Source organism: Vicia villosa, linkage group LG5 (genome assembly GCF_029867415.1).
Source record: "Vicia villosa cultivar HV-30 ecotype Madison, WI linkage group LG5, Vvil1.0, whole genome shotgun sequence".
Classification (NCBI taxonomy): domain Eukaryota; kingdom Viridiplantae; phylum Streptophyta; class Magnoliopsida; order Fabales; family Fabaceae; genus Vicia; species Vicia villosa.
In genome coordinates this window covers 90,558,568-90,580,396 of record NC_081184.1, presented here as the reverse complement: position 1 = coordinate 90,580,396, position 21,829 = coordinate 90,558,568, and the positions used below count along the sequence as shown (strand labels likewise).

At 32.9% G+C, this 21,829-nt stretch overlaps 1 protein-coding gene across 1 annotated transcript; it reads left to right on the top strand.

The window, feature by feature from the left end:
- Positions 1-7,731: 7,731 nt before the first annotated feature.
- LOC131606848 (annexin D3) lies at positions 7,732-10,272 on the top strand. Its single transcript, XM_058878954.1, has 6 exons — positions 7,732-7,923; positions 8,595-8,740; positions 8,893-9,120; positions 9,308-9,520; positions 9,648-9,737; positions 9,829-10,272. Exons 1-6 carry the CDS (start codon positions 7,848-7,850, stop codon positions 10,039-10,041), a joined length of 966 nt encoding a protein of 321 aa, XP_058734937.1. The 5' UTR covers positions 7,732-7,847; the 3' UTR covers positions 10,042-10,272.
- Positions 10,273-21,829: the final 11,557 nt, after the last annotated feature.

The following is a 21,829-nucleotide window of genomic DNA, read 5'->3' as shown; positions in this document are numbered from 1 at the left end:
AAAGTAGATAGGAATTTATGACAGGTCACAGTCAATTATGACAAGGTAAAATATTTAAAATAAAAAAATGTTAGTAAATATTCTTTATTTTATACTTAGGTGTGTTATCAATGTTAAGAAAATGTTAGTTTAATTTGTACTAATTCTAAAATTTTGGATTTATATTTATTAAGCATTCGTGAAACACATGGATTTTATTTTCAATCATTGAAGAGTACCAGGCTGGATTGATTAAAATTGTTGTCAGGGGCCACAGTGAATAAATTTGTACATCAACTGATGCAACAGATGACAGATGACAAAGACTAGATGGGTGGCTATCAATGTCATCATGAATTACTTTTTACATAATTGATTTACAAATCATTGGAAAAGTCTTTTTTTTTTTTTAATAAAAAATTGAAGTTTCAAAATTAGTTTAAATTAATTATAAAAAAAAACATCAATTTATATAAATTACTAATAGATGTTCTATTTTAATTTTTTAATCATTGACTAATCGAGTTTTTAATGGCACAGGAATGAAAGAAAAAAAAAAAACAAAATGACTAGGTCTTAATAAATGGCACTGGGAGATAGGGAAGCTCTATGTATAATTATAAGAGATTTTCATGTGATTAGCACATTATTATCAAATTTATTTACTGTTAAAAGTCAAATCAATATAAATAAAAAATTACAAATTGATTTAAAGAAAGGGTAATGTTAAAATGTGTTTTAGGGGCATAAATTAAATGTTAAATGTACGGATTTTTTTTAAATTTGTGTATTATTTTTATTAAAATTAATAATTAATTTTTTTATTGCTCTTTTTAATATAAATTTTTTATTTTTAGGTTTTTTTAACATGTATCCTTAGAATACAAATTTCAAAATTACAAAAGACAGTTTATTTTTAGATGTGTTTGAATTCTCTTTTATAAAAACAGTTTATTTTAGATCAAATTTCAATTTAATTTTGTCAAAATTGATTCAAATCAAACACATTCGTATTTTTTAATAATTATTATATATATATATATATATATATATATATATATATATATATATATATAAATAATTTCAATTTATTATTTATTCCAGTACTACTCCCTCTGTTTTTTATTATAAGTCATTTTAGAAAAAAAAATTATATTTAAATATAAGTCGCTTTACAATTCCAATGAATAATTAATTATATGTTTTCTATTATATCCTTAAATATTTATTATTCTCTCTCCTTTCAATTATGTAAATTTATCTTCCACATGTCATAATGAAGAACTATTTTTGTAAAAACCTTCCTAATTTCTCATTTTCATACAACAATTATTATTTTTCTTATTAATATGTGTGAAAAGTAAAAAACGACTTATGATAAAAAACGAAGATAGTATTTATTAATTAAATTTATTCATTCATTTTCAATATTTCATTTGTTTCAAACATAACTAATTGTTTTCATTTTATAACTTTAAATTTTAATATATTATATATAATATATTATTTCAAACTTATTATTTTATAGTATTTTTATACTATTAATATTAATGAAAAAAATATAATTTATAATTTAGATATTCAAATACCGATCCAAATTAAATCATAAGAAATTAGATCAGATTCGATCAAATTTTATTAATTAGTCTTCCAAAATTGAGTCAAACTGTGAATAGTTTTACTTTTGTATCATATGAGTCTTTCAAAATCAACGTAAATCGTACCACGAACACACTTAGATATTTGTTTAAAATATTTCTTTTTTGAGAATGTGGTGGATAGAGATATCTTAATCCTTTACTAAATGGCATATAATTAGTTTTAAGAATTTAACATAATGATGAAATTTCAGTGTTTTCTTCAACACTAATTGGACGACATGGATGGAGTCAGAAAAGTACATGATTTTTTATAGTCTGCGTCCTAACACAAAATAATTCATGTTAACAGGGTTTGAATCTTCGCGTGTAAAATGTATGGCAAACCTGCACTACCATAATAACCAAATTGGAACCGACCATCTGAGTTCCGCACATGAACACAATAACCTACTTACCCGAATCTTTTAATTCACTATCATCAATATTTAGAACCCAAGTATCATTATCACCATGTTGCCAACAAACTTCCCACGAAAGCTGCAAAGAAGGGGAGAAATTTGAGTTACCAAATGCTCGTTGTGATAAGTGATATTGTGAAAAAATGGAAGGAATCGTAGACTTAGCCAATGAGTGTGTTCCTTCAAAAGTCTAGCCATCTTACCATGCCAAACAAAACTTCTCACAAAATCACGCACGGTCTCATAAACATATTAAGGAAAACAACAAATTGCATACTATAAGTAAGTAAAGAACAAAAATAGAAAGAGTGACATGATTTGACTTGTTCAAGAAGCGGATTTTGAAACTAACTTATCTTAGATTTCCAAGAAATCATCTTTTCTTATGTGTTCATTTTTCATTTTGAATATAAAATATAAAATATTTTTTTAACCGATTGGTAAATATGATATTGATGAACTACTCAAAATCATCTTTAGTGGCTCAAATGACACTTTTAAAAGTGTAAGTTCTAAAATCATCTAGACTAACTTTGAGACTTGAAATTTTTTTTTATCCAAAAGGTTAATAATGAATTGTGCCTGAGAAGATTTTATCTTTGCAAACAGTAACACATAATCTACAAAGAGAAATTATTATCTTTTAGGACCATCGTGATTGATATGTAGAGGTTAACAGTAACCCTCATAAACTACTTAATCAATCAAATCATCAAGCTTTTACATGCAAAGAACAAAAACATAAGGAGATAAAAGATATCCTTGTTTGATGCCATGAAGAGGTTTAAAGTGTTCATTCTTACTCTTATTGATAATCAAATATAAGATTCCATAAAGAAATCCAATGTAATTGAGGGTGTCACAAAAAATTTCTAATCATCTCTATCCTAAGCCTTTTCAAGTTCAAGTTTATAAATAATATCACATTGTTTCTCCTTAGACTTATACATATGTTAAATGATTTCTAGGAGAGTAATAAATTTATCAGTATACCTCTACCTGGAATGAAGCTACTTTGCATAGGACTTATGATCTCACTAACCATCAGCCTAAGGAGATTCACCAACACTTTTGAGACCAACTTACAAGTCATGTTACTCAAGTTAATATGCCAAGATTTCTTGAAAGTGTGGGGGTTATCAAATTTTGAAATGGATTGGAACCTTTGTCACCTAAGGATCCAGGTTACCTAGTCAAGACTAGACCTCACAAAATTCAAAATATCATCTCCAATATCCTCCTAAATGTTTTTAATTTTAAAGAAGATGGATTAGAACTGATTCGATTTAGAACTGATTCGATCTTGATAGCCTTTTTGATTTATAATTGTGGCCAGGGAAATATTCTCTTGGATAACAATCAATGAGATGATCCTTCCTATAACACAAACTTTTAAAATAACTCAAAACATCCAACAGAAAGTATTATTGTTTATGCACCATTTACCAGCTGAAAAGTGATACAATGAATTTATTTCTCTTGCACGAGATAACAATTTATAAGTGAAATAAAGAGGTGTTGCAATTCCCCATTTTAGCATACTTCTCTCTATACTTTCGATACCAAAGGATTTCTTCTTAGAAAAAAGGATATCCTTGTATTATTTAAGAAGTTTACTTTAAAGGACAAAAAAAATGAAGCTGAATCAACATGCTGTAACAAAATTTGAATTCCTTGGAGCCTAGCTTTGTATTCCATTTTTTATCTTAATATATTACCAAAATCTCTTTATTAAAAATAAGCGAGTTTTGCATAACATTGTTACACGATACAAAGACATTTCCAATTTCCTTTTCCAAATTGTATTCACAATATCATAATAAGTCACATCGGTGCACCAAGATGTCTAAAACCTTAAAGATCTAGTCAAACATGATGCAATTCCATTATAACATCAAAATAAAATAGAATTATGACTAGAATGGTGTCAAAGTATGCGTTCAATTGCAGCCTATAGGAAGCATGTACGTCAACCTACATCACAGAGCCATCGATACAATCTCCGAGGCACTAAATGACCACCTATACATTGATCTCGCCAAGTGAATTTGCTTCCAAATAACTATAAACCAGAAAAGTTTCATTTGTCTATCATGTCACCAAACGAATATCCCTTAGGTTAATAAAAGTTGCTTCCTCATTGTTCACGGGGAATTACAATGTCAGTGAAGTCACCTAATAACATCCAGGGTTCAATAATACAAGTCCATAAGTCACAAATATAAGCTCACATTTCTTGTCTTGCTGAATGTTTCGGGCTTGCATAAAATCTTGAGAAAACCCCAGACATGCTATCTCAATTCCCTTTAAAAGAAATAAATTAAGATACACTCTCAATCACCACAAATTAATATGATCTAGAATCATTATTTAAAATTTGTAGACCACCTGAGTGTCCCTTAACCTCCATTACATCAACAATCGTACAACTCTTTATTACAAAATCTCTTAGAAGATCAAACTTTGTATGAGTTTCACACAGAAAAACCACGATGGGCTTGAAATGATTTAAAAGTTCTCGCTTATGGAACCAACTCTTGTGACTAGTGGCTACTTTGTATGTGCAATTTTACACAGTCAAACTAGTTACAAGTGATCCTAAATGTATAAATTCCACAACGATTGCATTATGCATTTTGAAACTTCATGCAGAATTTGTAAGCTAAACATGAACTAAGCTAACAAAATAATAGTGTGTGTCATGTGGTTAAAACTGGGGAAATCAGAGAGACATAGAGTTTAAATAGAGTGAGAGAATATGTTGGACAATGGTCCATTTAATGATTTCATCTAATATTTACATATAAAGTGTGATATCTTGATAAGTAAGGCTAAACCTTAACCTTGCCGTGTATGCCTACAATGTTAAAATATGAAGTCGGTAACTATGTAACTTATGTATGAGTATGACAATAGCACAAGGGCACTTCAAGTAAAACATATTTTATTTGTCCATATGGCCCTAATCCTTTATACCTAAAGTGATCAAGTGAGAAATATATGTCTACTCACTATTTTACCATATTAGTTCATGAATTTTGTTTGTTGAACGAGGCCACAACCTAGAAATTGTTGTATATTTTTAAGATGATAAAATAAAAAATAAACACATGGTATGAACAACTAGACATATCACAACATCATATTATTTAACATTCAAAAAATTACAACTGTATTAAACTTCACATTATTAAAAAAAATAAAAATAGGTTTTAGCTTATATTCAGCATAATAAATACAAAAAGCAAAGAATATACGTGATACACCTCTGAACGATGAGAATATAAATGATAAATCTAAGAAGTTTAATAACTAATGCTTCCTTCCAAGAGTTGCATAGTTCTTGAAAAAGTTTCTCATTCATCGTGACTTTTGATAGCAGTCAGTTTTCTCCTTCAAGAGAGACTTTCTTAAGTCTCTTTTCAATCAGATTCATTCTCTACTTCACAATAGTGGTTCCTTGGCCTTCAGTGAGAATATCCTAAAACGAAGGTCTAATAGGTTTAGATGTATCTCCATCCGGTGGCTTCACCAATGAAGATGCCGTGGAAGCGGCGAAAACATAAAACTTCATGCGAAAACTTCGCTACTATTCAAAAGTTATTGCTATTGAGGTAACTAGATAAAATAATGTTTTTTACATGTATAATTCAGGTGCATTTAGATAAAATAATTAAAATCTCTTTAAATTTAATTAATTAAAAGTCTTAAATTTGAATTCAATCCTAAATAAGTAAATTAGTGGCCAAAGAAAACCAATTTAAAAAAAAAAAAGAATATTTTAGTATATATGTTATTGAACATGCAATATAATTGTTAATTTATATATACATGCGCATTACGTGAGGATATAAATATTTAGTCAAATGCCTTTATTTTAGAAACAAATGTGAACTCATTGAGATAATAATAAAAGAATACGATAACGGAGCTAATTAATTAACACGTACGACTAGTTGGTCCACTCCAATGGGAAACCATGTGCTATCTGATGATTAATTACTAGTACTTGGTCTACACAATTTATTTCTCTTTTTAAAGGATATTTCTTTGGTTTTAAATAAATAATGTCAATGGATGAGAGTTGGCATGATCTATATTGTGATTTGATTTTGTGTATCAATTTTGATTCATATAGAAATAATATATACTTATTTTAATACTATATGACAAGCACCTAGAACTTCATGCTTGCTACAACCTTATTAGGAGTATGATAAGACAATCTTCAAGGTATCAAAATTTTGTTTTCAATTAAATAATTTAATAGCTCAAATTTATTCTTTAAAAGTGAATAAATAAAATATTACGAGTTTGAACTTATATCGTCACTGATATTCTTAAATAACTATCGACTAAACTGATTTAACAGAACTTCCATATCTTATTTTTGAATAACCATGTTATATGACTAATGTTAGTAGTCTAAGATCAATAGAATATTTTGTTTGATTTCGACCGATCTTGCAAGTTTGGATAACTTTAATCTAATATGACATTATTTTTTTCATCATTTTAAGCGCGCTAGATTTTCTAAATCATTTCATATTGATTTATTCATATATTAAAGAGAGTCGTTAGATGAATATGACAACTCATTTATCAAAAAATTTTGATAACTCATTTATCATAATTTTTAAAGAGTGTTGAGTGGTGATGAAGTTGAATGGATCGGGACTTAGCTTCATTCTGAAACAATTACTACTATGTTTAATAATTTTGTTCAAACATTAAATTTATCATACTAATTACTGAATTAACTTTTTTATTTTTTTTATTGAGTAAGTCAATTCTATTGACAATTTATTATATACTCAATTGAAGTTATTAGATAAGATATTAAGTAATTTTATAATTTATAAAAATATATAAAGTTGATTTGTCCAATATCAACTTTAAATTCTACCATGATTGATAAAATATAATATTTATAATTTAGTATTAACTAAAATAATCTCAAGTTCTTCCATTTTAAAAATATTTATATGAAATAACACATGTTTTTTTAATAAAATTTTTAGCTTTGAATTTAAATTTAAACATGTGATAATAATAAAACTTTTTGAGAAAAATTTTCATTTATTTTGAATTCAATAAATTTTGATATATTAATATAATTTAATATAAATATTGTTTTAAATATAATTCCAATTTCCCACTTAATCAAATTTAAAAAATGAACTTTTAACCTAAAATTTTTAAATAAAAATCCAAATTTTTTTTGGTACAAATAAAAACCAATTTAAATACACAAATAAAGAAGAAGAAAAAGGTAATATATATATATATATATATATATATATATATATATATATATATATATATATATATATATATATATATATATATATATATATATATATATATATCATTCAACAAAATCAGCAGTTTAAAAAAAAAGACGTTATAAATTCTGTATAAAAAATAACAGGCACTTTAAAACGAAATATCTCCATTTATGTTTGTGGTGTGCAAAAATAAATACATAGAAATGATGGTGCATTTCTCCAATTCAAGAAAAACAGTTGCAAAACTGAAATTATGTAAAACAGAAAGGACTATAATTATAAAAAAAAAGTTTCTTTATTTGAAACCAACAAGGATAAAACAGTAATAACAGTAAACTGTTACATCATCATATTATTGTTTTCCACGAATTCGTTGGATCCATTGAGGAGGGAAAAAAAAAAAAAAAAAAAAACAAAACAGCTGAAACATTAAAAACATGTTTTAACAACAGTTTCTGTAAACCTTAGATTTGTTGTCACTAAAAATTTTTCATTCATCTTTCGACTCACAGAAATTATTCATGGCTTCGTTGAAACTTCCAGAGGTTGTTCCTTCTCCTACACAGGATGTTGAACGTCTTAGAAATGCTTTTCAAGGTTTCTCTTTCTTTCTCTCTCTTTTTCTATCTATTATATGAATGCTGAAGAAAGTTGAAAAAATTATTACTTTTTAATGATTTAGGTGATTTCTGAATTTGGGTTGCGAGAATTATGTTAAAAAACCGAACTTTTGTAGGTTTTTATTAATGGGGTTTTTCTTAAACGTTAGTTTGGGATATGCATGTTTCATGTTTGTGAAAAGTTGTAATCAAACTCTTTGATTTCAAACAAAGGTGTTAACTTTATTAGAATTTGTTGGAATTTTTTATTCATTGAACAACATTGAAGGTGTTATTATGGTCAAGGTTTTAAGTACGGTGTCGTTGCAATTGCCTATAGGCATTTGTGATTTTGGTCGGTAGAGGTGTTACGACATTGATGGCAGTTGTTATGGTGTGAATTAACCATAAATTGTTCTTTATCTTAAAAGCGGTGAATAACACTATCGGTATCGGCATCGGCGTCGACATCTTCTGATACCGTTTTGTCGCGGCCGTTTTTGCGGTAACCGACTGTTTTTCAGGACCTTTTTTCAAAACCTTTTTGGTGTTGTCCTTTTTATCCTTTTTTTTATTTCTGTTGGTTGGTTAATTCATGGTGATTTTTTATGAGTAACTGTTGGCATTAAGTTTCTGTTGTTGATGAGGGTTATTGGAAAATGGATGTAGGAATTGGAACAGATGAAAAGGAACTAATCTTGGTATTAGGACATAGAAATGCTCAACAAAGGAAGGAAATTAGAGAAACTTATCACCAAATTTACAAAGAATCACTCGTCGATCGTCTCCAATCTGAACTCTCCGGTGATTTTAGAGTATGTCATGATACCATGCTTGCTTCCCTTGACTTATCTTTCTCTTATTTTTTTGTCGAATGTCTATAAGATTTTCGGAGCATGCCATTTTTATAAGGTTATGATGCGATATACTACACAATATCGTGACTAAAACTATTGATATGTAACAGAATGCTATAGTTCTTTGGACTTGTGATCCTTCAGAAAGAGATGCAAAACTAGCGAGAGATGCATTGAAGGTTAAGAGGAAAGGGATCAAACAGCTGCAGATTCTGGTTGAAATAGCGTGCGCGTCGAGTCCTAATCATTTGATGGGCGTGAGACAGGCTTACTGTGCTCTCTTTGATTGCTCACTCGAGGAGGACATTATAGCATCTGTTTCTCCGCCCCTCATAAAAGTAAGGAAACTCTTATCTAAGTCTGTCTATCTCAGCTCAAATCCGTGATTTTAAACCGCGACCATAGCCTAGCGAGATATGAACAAAATGTTATTGTTCTACAATACGCTATATATAGGCTATAGCACTATTGCGTAGCAGAATTTGAGCAAACCGCTATTTTTTCATAAATCCAATGCTCTTGCAGATTTTAGTGGGACTAGTAAGCTCCTACAGGCATGATAAAGTAATCGTAAATTTAGAGGTGGCAAAATCGGAGGCAGAGAAACTACATGAAGCCGTAAAAAACAAGCAATTAGACGACGATCACGTTGTTTGGATACTTTGCACCAGGAATTTTTTCCAGCTTCGCGAAACTTTCGCAAGCTACAAGCAACTCTATAACAATACATTTGAAGAGGTTTTCTTTAAATCTTAAACTAGTTATTCAAATCAAGTCGTTTATTCAGAAAAGAAAGAAAGAAAAAACACTTACAAGAAAAGCCTCGAATCTCAATTAATATGAATTTCGGGGATTTTCTTTGCAGGACATAAAAGTTTGTGGTAAAGGTGATTTGGCTTCTCTTTTGAATGTGGCAGTATGGTGCATAGATTGCCCCGAGAAACATTTCGCAAAGGTACTTCTTTCGTGCTGCATCCATATTATAAAATGCTGAAATTCATCAAAATGATTGCTTTCTTATTTCTATTCATTCGTATTCACAACAGGTTATTAGGGATTCTATTGTCGGGTTTGGAACCGATGAAGATTCACTCAACAGAGGCATTGTAACTCGAGCTGAAATCGACCTGTTGAAAGTCAGATTCGAATACGCTAACATGTTCAAAAACAATCTTGATGATGATGTCATTGGAGATACCTCAGGAGACTACAAAGAGTTTTTGTTGACATTGCTAGGGAAAGGACCAAAGGGAGAATAATGCATCAAACCAAGAACAACCTCGATTTCGGTTTTGAGGTTCCTTGTAATCTGCATTTGATAGTTTAAATTTCTCTAGTACATGTGTGTGCCTGTGTTTTTTCTTTTTCTGAATTGACTTAATGTGTATATGATTATCAATTAATTGTGCCTTGATGTGTTCTTTGTGAAAACTAAAAGAGCTTAGTGTATAAATAACAAAGGAGCACCACTGTTGTCTTGAGATGAGAAATTAGACCTTGAAGGTGAATAGAGTTATGGCAGAGGAAAGAGTGTTGAAGATGAGAGTCTTACTTTAAAAGCTTTGGGAACCAAAACAAAATGAACTGCAGCATTAGATATAACTTCTGTTAATGAAGAAGTAATTAAATGCTCAACAATAGCTCCTCATTCTATAAAGAGAGTCAGGGGACAGCTACTATCATTAAGGGGAACATAATGGATAATTACCATCTAATTAAATAAATAATAGTTGTTTTACAATTTTAAAAATACATTATAACGAAATTATCGGATTGAGTCGCAAATTAGGGCGTTCTCTTTAAAATGTTCTACGACTCTGCCTAAAATTATGCAAGATAGACTACCAACCACGGGTTCTAAGTTGTACGAGTACTAGAGCACAATACAGCCTCTGGTAGTGCAAAGATCTCTCATATATGGTATGAATAACAGTTGTAGTATTTGGTATGAATACTAATCGTATATGACACAAAGCAGTCACTAAAAAATAAAACAGAAAAGAAAATTATAGATGAAGTGGAGATGAGAGAGGAGAAAGATTTCAGTTAATATAAAAATATGAAGTGAAGAAAATGAAATGCAAAGGCCTCTATTTTTGAGAATTTCTGAATCAAAATGGAAAGAAAAAAGGGCGAGCATAGTGAAAGTGACCAATTCCTCCAAGTAATCGTTGGAGGCGGCTTGGTCAGCAAAGAAAACATGGAAAAACTTGGTCATACACAATTAATGCAAGAATTACGAACAACACTTTTAAAAAAATTAATATTAATGGATTAATTTTTTCTATTTCGAATTCCAAAATAAGAATGGATTGTGAGTGCATACTTCAAACAATTTATTTTGAGTGAAGTCAAAATTAGGTCTTTAGAAGTAGAATGTATTGGACGATATCCTCTTAGCCTAAGGTGCACCCTTGCATGAGAAACATTTTCATAATCCTTCTAAACTTATTCATATGCATGTGGATCAATTTCACAAGTCGAAAATATGATTTCGGATGAAAATGCATACTATAGTGTAGCAGTGAAAAATTGAAACTGGAGCAATTGGATTCACTTAACTCGTATTTTAGTGAAAGTCGCCACCACGCTTTATTGTTTTCAAAGGAAGTGGAAAAAAGAGCGAAATAAAACCCAAAGAAGTTTTTAAATCAAAATTAATAAAATAAACAGAGATCTTAGGTACGGGGATTGATTATGCAAGGGGAAGGTATTAGCACCCCTCACATCTGTAGTACTTTACAGGAACCTCTTTGAAAATATATATTATTGTTAAAATTGCTATTTGTGAAAATAGAGTGGGATGATGAGAAAAGAGTTTTATTAAAAGCGTGCTCGACAAGAAATCACATCTTGTGCCTACATACCCCTTAAGTGCAATAGGGAAGTCAGAGTATTTGTAGTTTCTCCTAAAAGGAAAATAAAGAGTCAAAGTGCCAAAAATATTTTTGGGCGTTGAGCTTTAACAATACACAACAGATTTTAAAATGGTGAGCTTTAACAATACACAATAGATTTTAAAATGGTGAACTTTAACAATACACAACAAGTTTTTAAAAGGAGCCAAGTTTTAACAATACAAGGTGTCATACCCCAAAATTTGCCCACACTATTTCTCTTATTCAAATTCAAATCAATACACAAAGCCCTAGAACACTTCCATACTTCAAGAATTGAGGGTAATATGCCTTGTCAAAGTTGGTCGATTTTAAGAGAAAAATGTGAAATAAAAGGCTTCAAAATGAATCTTTTTGCAAAGGGACCCAATCTTCTTGGCCCAATCTTCACTCTCAAGTTATCCAAGGCCTCAAAATTCAATTGCCACTAAATTGTGTGATTTATTTGATTTATTATTAATTTTTATTCATTTAAAAATGATTAAAATGAAGTAAATCAATAGAAAATCAAAGATATGATTTAAAGGATCAATTTGAATCAAATCCAAGTCCCACAAATTTATGAGATTTATTTGATTTTATATGAATTTTTTTTATTCATTTAAAAGTGATATAATTCACATAAATCTTGTAAAATACCAAATATTATGATTAGGATGTCTTTTAAATTGATTTCAATCATTAAGATATATTGGATTCACACCAAAATCTGGCGCATGAAGATTGATGAAAAAAGAGCAATATTGGCCAAGTTTTAGAAAGATTGGAATAAGAGATTTTCATCCAAAAAATCCAATCTCAATCATGCCAATTATGAGGATTTGGTTCACTTTTGTTAACCTAAATTCCCACATACTTATAGTGGACGAAAATCAGAATACAGGAGGATTTTTTTGGAACGAATTCTCTGCCCCAAAGCCTTAGCAACACTTGGAAGAAAACTCAAAAAAATCAAATTCGGATCAAGAAGTTGCAGGGCCATTCAAAGTGTTTCGTCGATTCCAACGCCTTCCTGGAGATTCTCTGAAACAATTCTGATCATTACCAGCATTCGAGGCTCGCCGAATCACTCAGGTTCGTTCACGGTTTGTTAAGAACTTTTTCGAATTCGATTACCATAATTCATACATTTTTAATGCAATTTGAATATATATATGTGTTCATAGTTGTGTTTACAAGGTTCCTGGATGGTTTAATTAGAGTTTTGACGCGAATACGACAATACACCATGGCTAGGGTTCAGTACTTGCGATTTGGGGCCATTGGGTTAGAGACGAAATCAGTCGAAATCAGTGGTACCATTGGATTCTTTGGATGATTTCTAGTAGATCCACGGTCTTAATTCTGATTTATAAATTGTTTCTGTTGAGCTTTGATTTGCAGGACTTATGGCAACAAAAGGAAAACGTTGCCAAAAAGGTTGTGTTCTTAATTGTCTTCACGAAGAAGACAAAGTCTGGGCGCTAATTTTTTGTTTTAAAAATTTATTAACGTCATATAGCTAGTTATATAAATCTCAGTCCAATTCCATATCAACGTAAGCATTGTGGTCCGGTTGGCAGCGCATGACACTTTGATTCGCAGGGGTATGGGTTCGATCCTTACCCACTGCGTTTGTTTTCTATTATTTTCCTTGTTCTTCCTTGTTACCAGATCACACGCGGGGACCTTCATCGTACGTGCAATGCACCCTCCATCATTGCCACAGGATTTAAGCATGGGCTGGATCTGATGGCTCTGGATGCGCAGCCCTATCATGCACCTTCAGGCTGCGCCACACACAATCACCAGCTAAGTTTTTTCCATTTTTTTTTATATTTAATTACATAAAATTATTTAGTTAGTTATATTTATATATATGTTTTATTATTTTCCCTTTTATTTTTATCTTATAAAAACTATATATATTTTCTAAAACTTTTATATATATATATAAAAATAATTATCTTATTTTAAGTATATGTTTTATTTTTTTCCTTTTTATTTATTTATTTAAATTATTTTGTTTTCTTAATATTATATATTTATATAAATTATATTTAATTACCTATATTTAATTAAAAATTCATATACATATTATTTAATTCACAAAAAATTCCTAAAAATCATTTTTTACACTCAATTAATTTATTTTTTTTCCCGATTTAATTAATTAGGTCACGAGACCAATAATTAATTAAATCAATTACCATTATACTCAATTTGAATCCTAATTAGGGTTTGCCCCACACTGAATACATTTCTTTTTTCTGTGCCTTTCCAGGTTTGGCTTTACAAATACTTTCCGACTGCGCGCCACGTCAAAGAATGAAGCTAAGTTCTAATTTCTTCTTATTTAATATTTTTCGCCTATTATTTTGTTTTAATTAGGGTTTGATTGCCCCTGTCAATGAAATCCCTCTACACTCACTTCCTCTTATTTCTCTATTCAATTATCAGATGGTCAGAGTCAATGCTTCAAGCTACCTCCAATTCTCAACCTTCATCAATCGAAGCTAAGTTTCTTTTACCCTTTTTCTGTATTATTATGTCTATTTTTAGGGTTAACCCTAGTTGCCTCTGAACAAATAATACACTCACTCTCTTCTGTTTATTCTTTCCTTTTCAATTTTCAGGGTTTGTTGACCGCCAAGGCTACGAGTGTTGGTAACCCTAAACCCTAACCTTAATATTTTATGCTTTATTATTACTTATGTCAAACCCTATTAAGGGATCCGCTGGTTACAATTTCCCTCCCCCGTATTTGTTGATTATATTGTTTAAATTGCGTGGTTAGTAATCCTAGGGAGTGCAACCTTTGAATTGAACATAGAATCACTAAATTTACAAGATAATATATTTGAATATAATCACATGATTGGTGCACACACGCACACTTTTGGGTAACCTCTTTGTTGCCTGTTGCCTTGTTGCCTGTTGCCTCTCTGTTGCCTGTTGCCTGTTGCCTTGTTGCCTTGTATCTTGTGCAGAATAGCCAGTCCCTCGAATACGAGGATACCTCAGCCATGTTGCCTCGATTAAAGGTCATGGTCCCTAATGATGCTGCCTTCGATACACTAACATGACCTCGACCCTCGGAAGTTGCCTACGGAAAAGGCTGAGGTATCTTCTGGTTGCCTACGAAAGGCTATTCTGATCCTTCCCCTTAGACTACCTGCCTCTCTATGGCATGGGTCAGTCTTTGAGCGAATGATAATTCGATGACCCTTCTACCTCCAAACGAAAGGCTTCCTGCCCTCTTATGGCAAGGACTGACCCTTTCATTCTGAAAGGCTAAAAAGAGACCTATCATCTGAGTTTAAGGTAATTGCCCCTAATTGCCTTGCCATGCTCTATTTTCTATATTCTTTCTCAAAATTCTTCAAAAACTGGCTACGCTCATTTACGAGCTAAAGTCCATTTTTTCCTCTTTCATCTACATTTTCTGAAAACGAGCAAGCAAAGCAATTAAGAGCCCATGGAAAACCATGGATGCAAAGGGTGCCTTACACCTTCCCTTTGCATAAATTACCCCCCGAACTCAGATTTCTTTAAAAGGTTTTTTTCTGTTTCTTTTAGCCTTTCTAATTAATTTGGATAAAATAAAAGTCGGTGGCGACTCATGCTTAACCGCGACATTTCGATCGATAAAAGTCAGTTCACCGTATTACAGAACTGGCGACTCTGCTGGGGAGAATTTTCTTATAAAAGAGGGGTTACCTTAAAAGTTTAGGATCACTTAATTGTATTCTATTGTTTGCTTTGCTTGCTTTATTTTTCAGGGCTGTTTTGGGAATTAACTGAAGGACGAATCCTACACCCGGATTCAAGTACACTTAAGATTAGGAGTGGCATAGTCATGGCGACCTCTTTCACATATGTGGGAGATGAGTCAATATGAAGTTCACACTTGAGTTAGGACTCCATAGCATATGCACACCTTTCTCAAATGAGGGAGGTCTATGTATGTGTCTGTGGGTGCGCCGGAGCTCAAGGATCTTTAGTTACCCTTAACCCATCCTGGCCTTTAGGAACGTAGTGGGGGGACTACCCTTGACAAATGTTAAGAACTAGTCGCTACCCGATGCTACAATTCAGATAGGTTCTTTCTCAAAGTATCATTGCATGGTGCGAATGCATCATGTCCGAGGGTGCTTTAGAAGGGCTGACAATTCTGGATAACTTGTAGAACCCGTTGCTGAAATCTCCTTATCCATAGAAATACCCTTGGGAAGGACACCTGATCAGACTCCGTGCAAGCCTTAAGCCAAAAATTGTGTGACTTGTGTGACTTGTTTGTGTTTACTACTAACCTTCATTTCCTCGCAGGTTTTGTTGAAAGGATTTGTTTGTCCTTACCATCTCGCACTAAGTCCAACGAACTGCATTCGCATAACATCATGACGTCATGACATCATAAGCATAACATGATTTAACTAACCCTTTCAAGGATCTTAGGGATTTAGAGCGCACAATTTCAGGTGCTCTTATCAAGGACTGAACTCTTATTAAGGGGCAAGAGGATTTATTTTCCTCTAGCCATGTACCTTCAAATTCAGAAGTTCCCGAGTCAGAGGCGATGACCCACTCGATATGGTGAGCTTGATTCTCAAAGGAGAACATCCAAAAATCAGAGTTCTTCAAACGAAGAGGCGACCAAATCATTTTTTTGATGTTGCTAACTAAATTTCCATAGATCCTTGAAAATATTGCATCTGCATTCATAACATTGCATCACAGGTTTCCACCACAGGTTTCTCACCTCCTCGCTGTTTATTTCAGCATCATGAATCTCGAGCAATCAGTCAAAGACCTTCAAGCTCAGAATGCCCAGTTTCAAGATCTGATCCTGAACTTATCCAAGGGGCAAGATAAACTGAAAGCACTTATTACCAAGAAGAAGAAGAAAGGCAAGAAGACTCTAGGGAAAAGACTTAGACCTATCCTGCAACTCAGGGATGCCGAAGCCTCTGAAGACAGTGACGAAGATGAGCAAGATGATGAAGCTAGTATCAAAACTGATGCAAAAAGTAATCATGATTCTGCCAAGCCCGCTGAAGAAGAAGAGGACTATTACCATGAGGATGAAAATCCAGACGAAAAATACAAGCTGCTTGAAGAACGTATGAAAGCCATGGAGATTCAGAAGGTACCTGGGTTGGATTTTGAGGAACTAGGACTCGTCTCTGGAGTTGTCATCCCTCCGAAGTTCAAGATTCCGATTTTTGCTAAATATGACAGAGTCTCCTGTCCTAAGCTGCATTTAAGATCATATGTGAGGAAGATTCAACCTCACACCGCCGATAAGAAGCTGTGGGTCCACTTCTTCCAGGATAGCTTATCCGGAACTCAACTCGAATGGTACTATTAACTGGAGGGTACTAACATCCGTACCTGGGAAGATTTAGTTGTTGCCTTCTACCAGCAATACCAATACAATGCTGACCTTGCACCAACTCGCATGCAACTACAAAGCATGTTTATGGGACCCGAGGAAAGTTTCAAGGAGTATGCTCAAAAATGGAGAGATCTAGCTGGAAGAGTCAAACCCTCCTTGACTGACAGAGAATTGGTTGATATGTTCATGAATACACTGACTGGTCCTTTCTACAGCCATTTACTTGGAAGATCCTCGTCTGGTTTCACCGATCTCATACTAACTGGAGAACGTGTTGAAAGTGGTATCCGAAGCGGAAAAATTCAGGTGGCTACTTCTTCTGGTACTGTGAAAAAGCCATACAATCAGAAGAATGAATCAAACACTGTTGGGGCAGTCCTGGTCTCTAGTCAGGCTCCAACACAACAACAACAAAAAGATCAACGCAAGCAACAAGGTGGCCAACGTACTTGGAAATCAAAACCCAAGAGGTCATTTACCCCACTACACATGCCATTGGCTCAAGCTTTGCAACACTTGCTCGATCGGAGTCTGATAATTCTACTGCCTCCATACTCAGCTCCTGCTAATCCCGTCCCTGGGTACAAGCATCATGCAAGATGTGCTTACCATTCAAATAGTCCTGGTCACGATACAGAAGAGTGTGGGCCATTGAAACATAAAATTCAAAACTTGATTGAAGAAGGGATCGTTGAATTTGGGCAACCAGAGAAGCCACACAAAGTCTAAAGGATGGCTATTTAGATCATTAATTTACTCGCATTCGCAATTTCTTTCCTGTTTGTTTAAACATTCGTCTTATGTCAGACTCTATTTATTTTATCATAATCATTAATGCATTGCATATGTTTGTCTTGATTTATTTCTCTTCCTATTTCTATATTAAAATTTGTTTTTACTTAGTTTTCTTTATGATCTTTAACTCTCGCTAAAGCGGTAAGCCTTTTGAGGGAGGATGACGAAAACGATACCGCAACCTCATACAGTATGCTTTCAAACAGACTATGCTGACGATGTACATGCATTGTTTCAATTCCTAAACAGTGGAGATATAAGGATGTTAATCCATCGTCAACCCCTTTGAGCCTAAGAAGTAGAAGTTTTCTTTCTCATACAGATTAAAACCTTTAATCATAACCTGGGGCAGGGTAGTTACTCAGTTACCTCAATTATACCAGGTGCTTTACACAAGTGATGGATTCCCGTAATTCTCAAGTCAGGCAGTCAATATCCATAAAAGAAAAAAGAAAATTGTTAAGTCAAAACCTATGAAGGAGACTTATCAAAAATCGAAACATCCCGCTAGCTGTAATCTCAAAATAAACAGTTCAGGCAAAAGTTAGGGATAATAAAGTCAAAAAGAGGTCACTACAAATCCTCAACAAAAGAAAAAGAATTACAAAAATAGAAAAGGACGACTGCCTGTCCAAATAAACCTCAATTACTTAAACCATCATCAAAGTTACGACTTCAAAGCTCTGCTAGAACTCAAAACGCAAAGTTAACTGAGCATAAGATCGAAGAACATCACAAAAGTTCTCTTTGTTTGTAAACCATCAACATTATCAAAGGCGCAAATCCAAAAGTCTCTTGGAACCTGAATGCATAAGTTGAAATAACTGAGCTTAGGATTGAAGATCATCACGAAGAGGGGCGGGTACAATCAAACTTTGAGCCTTTATCTTTTGTTTCTTAAACCGTGAACCAAGCCACGTTACAACCCTTGAAAGTCCTAACTGAATCATGGTTAGTTCGAAAGCGTACTGTCACAAAAAGGGTATCCTGACTCCTTAAAGTTTACCAAAAATCCTGAGTTGATATCATGTTTTTACAAATATCACTTTCTTACATATTTTGTTTTACTAAAATTGTTTTTAAAACTCCAAGACAGACATATGCATTGCATTTTAATGAGTGTCATTATAAAACAATTTTGTCTACGTAATTTCAAATGTTTTACATCAGGAAGAATCTGCATGGGGCATAATTAATGACTAAAAGTCCTCCAGACAAATAGATTTGCAGAGACGTCTCGTATGCATGACTCGATCAGCTAAAAGCTTGTTTATACAAGGGGCATAACGATTCGTAGAATCTCTCAGAGGCACTGGAAAAAAACCCAGAGAAGTTAGTCCTTCACTAGGGGCATGTCATATCAGTCACGTATCTCAACGAATGCTATTTAGCTACTAGCATCAGATGATGTCAGTATCTGTCTCTTCTTTGAAGTTCTAATTCCAAATTCAAGTATCAAGCATACCAAGCTACTGATTCCAGGGGCGGGTATACTCTCGCAAGTGTTTTTGAACAACAAGTACTCAAAGACAAGGGGCAATGGAAAATTGAAAATCTCTAGAAATCTTCCCCACAGAGCAGTTTTCATAGTATATCCCCACATAGCACTTTAAGAAGTTATCTTCAAGCAATCTATTCCCAACAAAAACTTAGTTCCCCGACGGAATTTATACCTCCGACATTGCCGGTTTTCCGACACAATCTTCTTCTCTAGCATGGTTTATTCAAACTTGCTATTTCTATCAAAGTTGCCGCTCAGAAATATGGTTAGATAGTATGCTCATTTCTCTTGTCCCCGGGATACATCAGGATCAGATTACTCAAGTCAATCTCATCCCCAAACAAAGATAAAAAATCCCCAGCTGGATATCATCGAACGAAAGACAGGAATTCTCTTATCGTTATCCCCAACGGCATACAGGGATTTATTTTCTCAATCAGCAGTTGCTATACAAGAGTTATCAATATGCTTCGACTATATAGTCCACCCCTGCATCATTCATAAATACATGCATAACATACAACACTCTCGTTTATCTCGAGAATCTCAATACATGCATCATGGTATTGCATAAAACTAATCTTTCCTTTTCAGGTCACTGTATAATCAAAAGAACATTATCATCCAAATACGGTGCGAATATAATCGTATCAACAAGTCAATCTCAACACTCATTTAAGAAAAATACAATTATGACACTTCGTTTCGGGTCTTTCTTCAAAGATAATTCAGAAACAATCAAAGAACTACTCGTCCTTTCTAGGAACCTTTCTAGGTAGTCTTTTCTAAGACGTTTCTTAACCTTTCTAGGTAATCTTTTCTAAGATGTTGCATATCCTTTCTAGGAACCTCTTTAGGTAGTCTTCTCTAAGACATATATCATCCTTTTCAAGAACCTTTCTAGGTAGTCTTCTCTAAGACACCTGTCATCCTTTCTAGGAACCTTTCTAGGTAATCTTTTCTAAGATAACTCATCCTTTCTAGGAACCTTTCTAGTTAATCTTTTCTAAGATGTTTCATATCCTTTCTAGGAACCTTTCTAGGTAGTCTTGTTTAAGACATATCATATCCTTTCTAGGAGCCTTTCTAGGTAGTCTTGTTTAAGACATATCATATCCTTTATAGGAGCCCTTCTAGGTAGCCTCGTTTGAGACATATCTTAACCTCTTTAGGAAATCTTCCTTTAATATTTACCCAACATCTTCTAAAGACATCTACTGCCCCTTCAAGGAGTTTCCCCGTCAATCTTCTACAAAACACTTCTTCTCGAGCTTTGTTTAAAGCCTAATCTTTTTACATCAGTCAATGATATATCTTATTCGAGCACCTCTTCAGGTAGTCTTCTGTAAGACATTACTTCATCTCCTTCAAGTACAATCAATGCATATGATCCAGTCTAAAAAAGGATCTACTTTAGACGAACAACTGAGGACATCTGCAAGCCCATCTCCGACAAAAGTCCCTACTTCAGCTAGGGCAAATTTCTTGGTATTCTAGTGTTCAATCATCTTCCACCTTCAGATACCGATTGGAAACCACTCTACATCTTCAGGTTTAAGATAATTGAACAGGGGCAGCTGTCATACCCCAAAATTTGCCCACACTATTTCTCTTATTCAAATTCAAATCAATACACAAAGCCCTAGAACACTTCCATACTTCAAGAATTGAGGGTAATATGCCTTGTCAAAGTTGGTCGATTTTAAGAGAAAAATGTGAAATAAAAGGCTTCAAAATGAATCTTTTTGCAAAGGGACCCAATCTTCTTGGCCCAATCTTCACTCTCAAGTTATCCAAGGCCTCAAAATTCAATTGCCACTAAATTGTGTGATTTATTTGATTTATTATTAATTTTTATTCATTTAAAAATGATTAAAATGAAGTAAATCAATAGAAAATCAAAGATATGATTTAAAGGATCAATTTGAATCAAATCCAAGTCCCACAAATTTATGAGATTTATTTGATTTTATATGAATTTTTTTTATTCATTTAAAAGTGATATAATTCACATAAATCTTGTAAAATACCAAATATTATGATTAGGATGTCTTTTAAATTGATTTCAATCATTAAGATATATTGGATTCACACCAAAATCTGGCGCATGAAGATTGATGAAAAAAGAGCAATATTGGCCAAGTTTTAGAAAGATTGGAATAAGAGATTTTCATCCAAAAAATCCAATCTCAATCATGCCAATTATGAGGATTTGGTTCACTTTTGTTAACCTAAATTCCCACATACTTATAGTGGACGAAAATCAGAATACAGGAGGATTTTTTTGGAACGAATTCTCTGCCCCAAAGCCTTAGCAACACTTGGAAGAAAACTCAAAAAAATCAAATTCGGATCAAGAAGTTGCAGGGCCATTCAAAGTGTTTCGTCGATTCCAACGCCTTCCTGGAGATTCTCTGAAACAATTCTGATCATTACCAGCATTCGAGGCTCGCCGAATCACTCAGGTTCGTTCACGG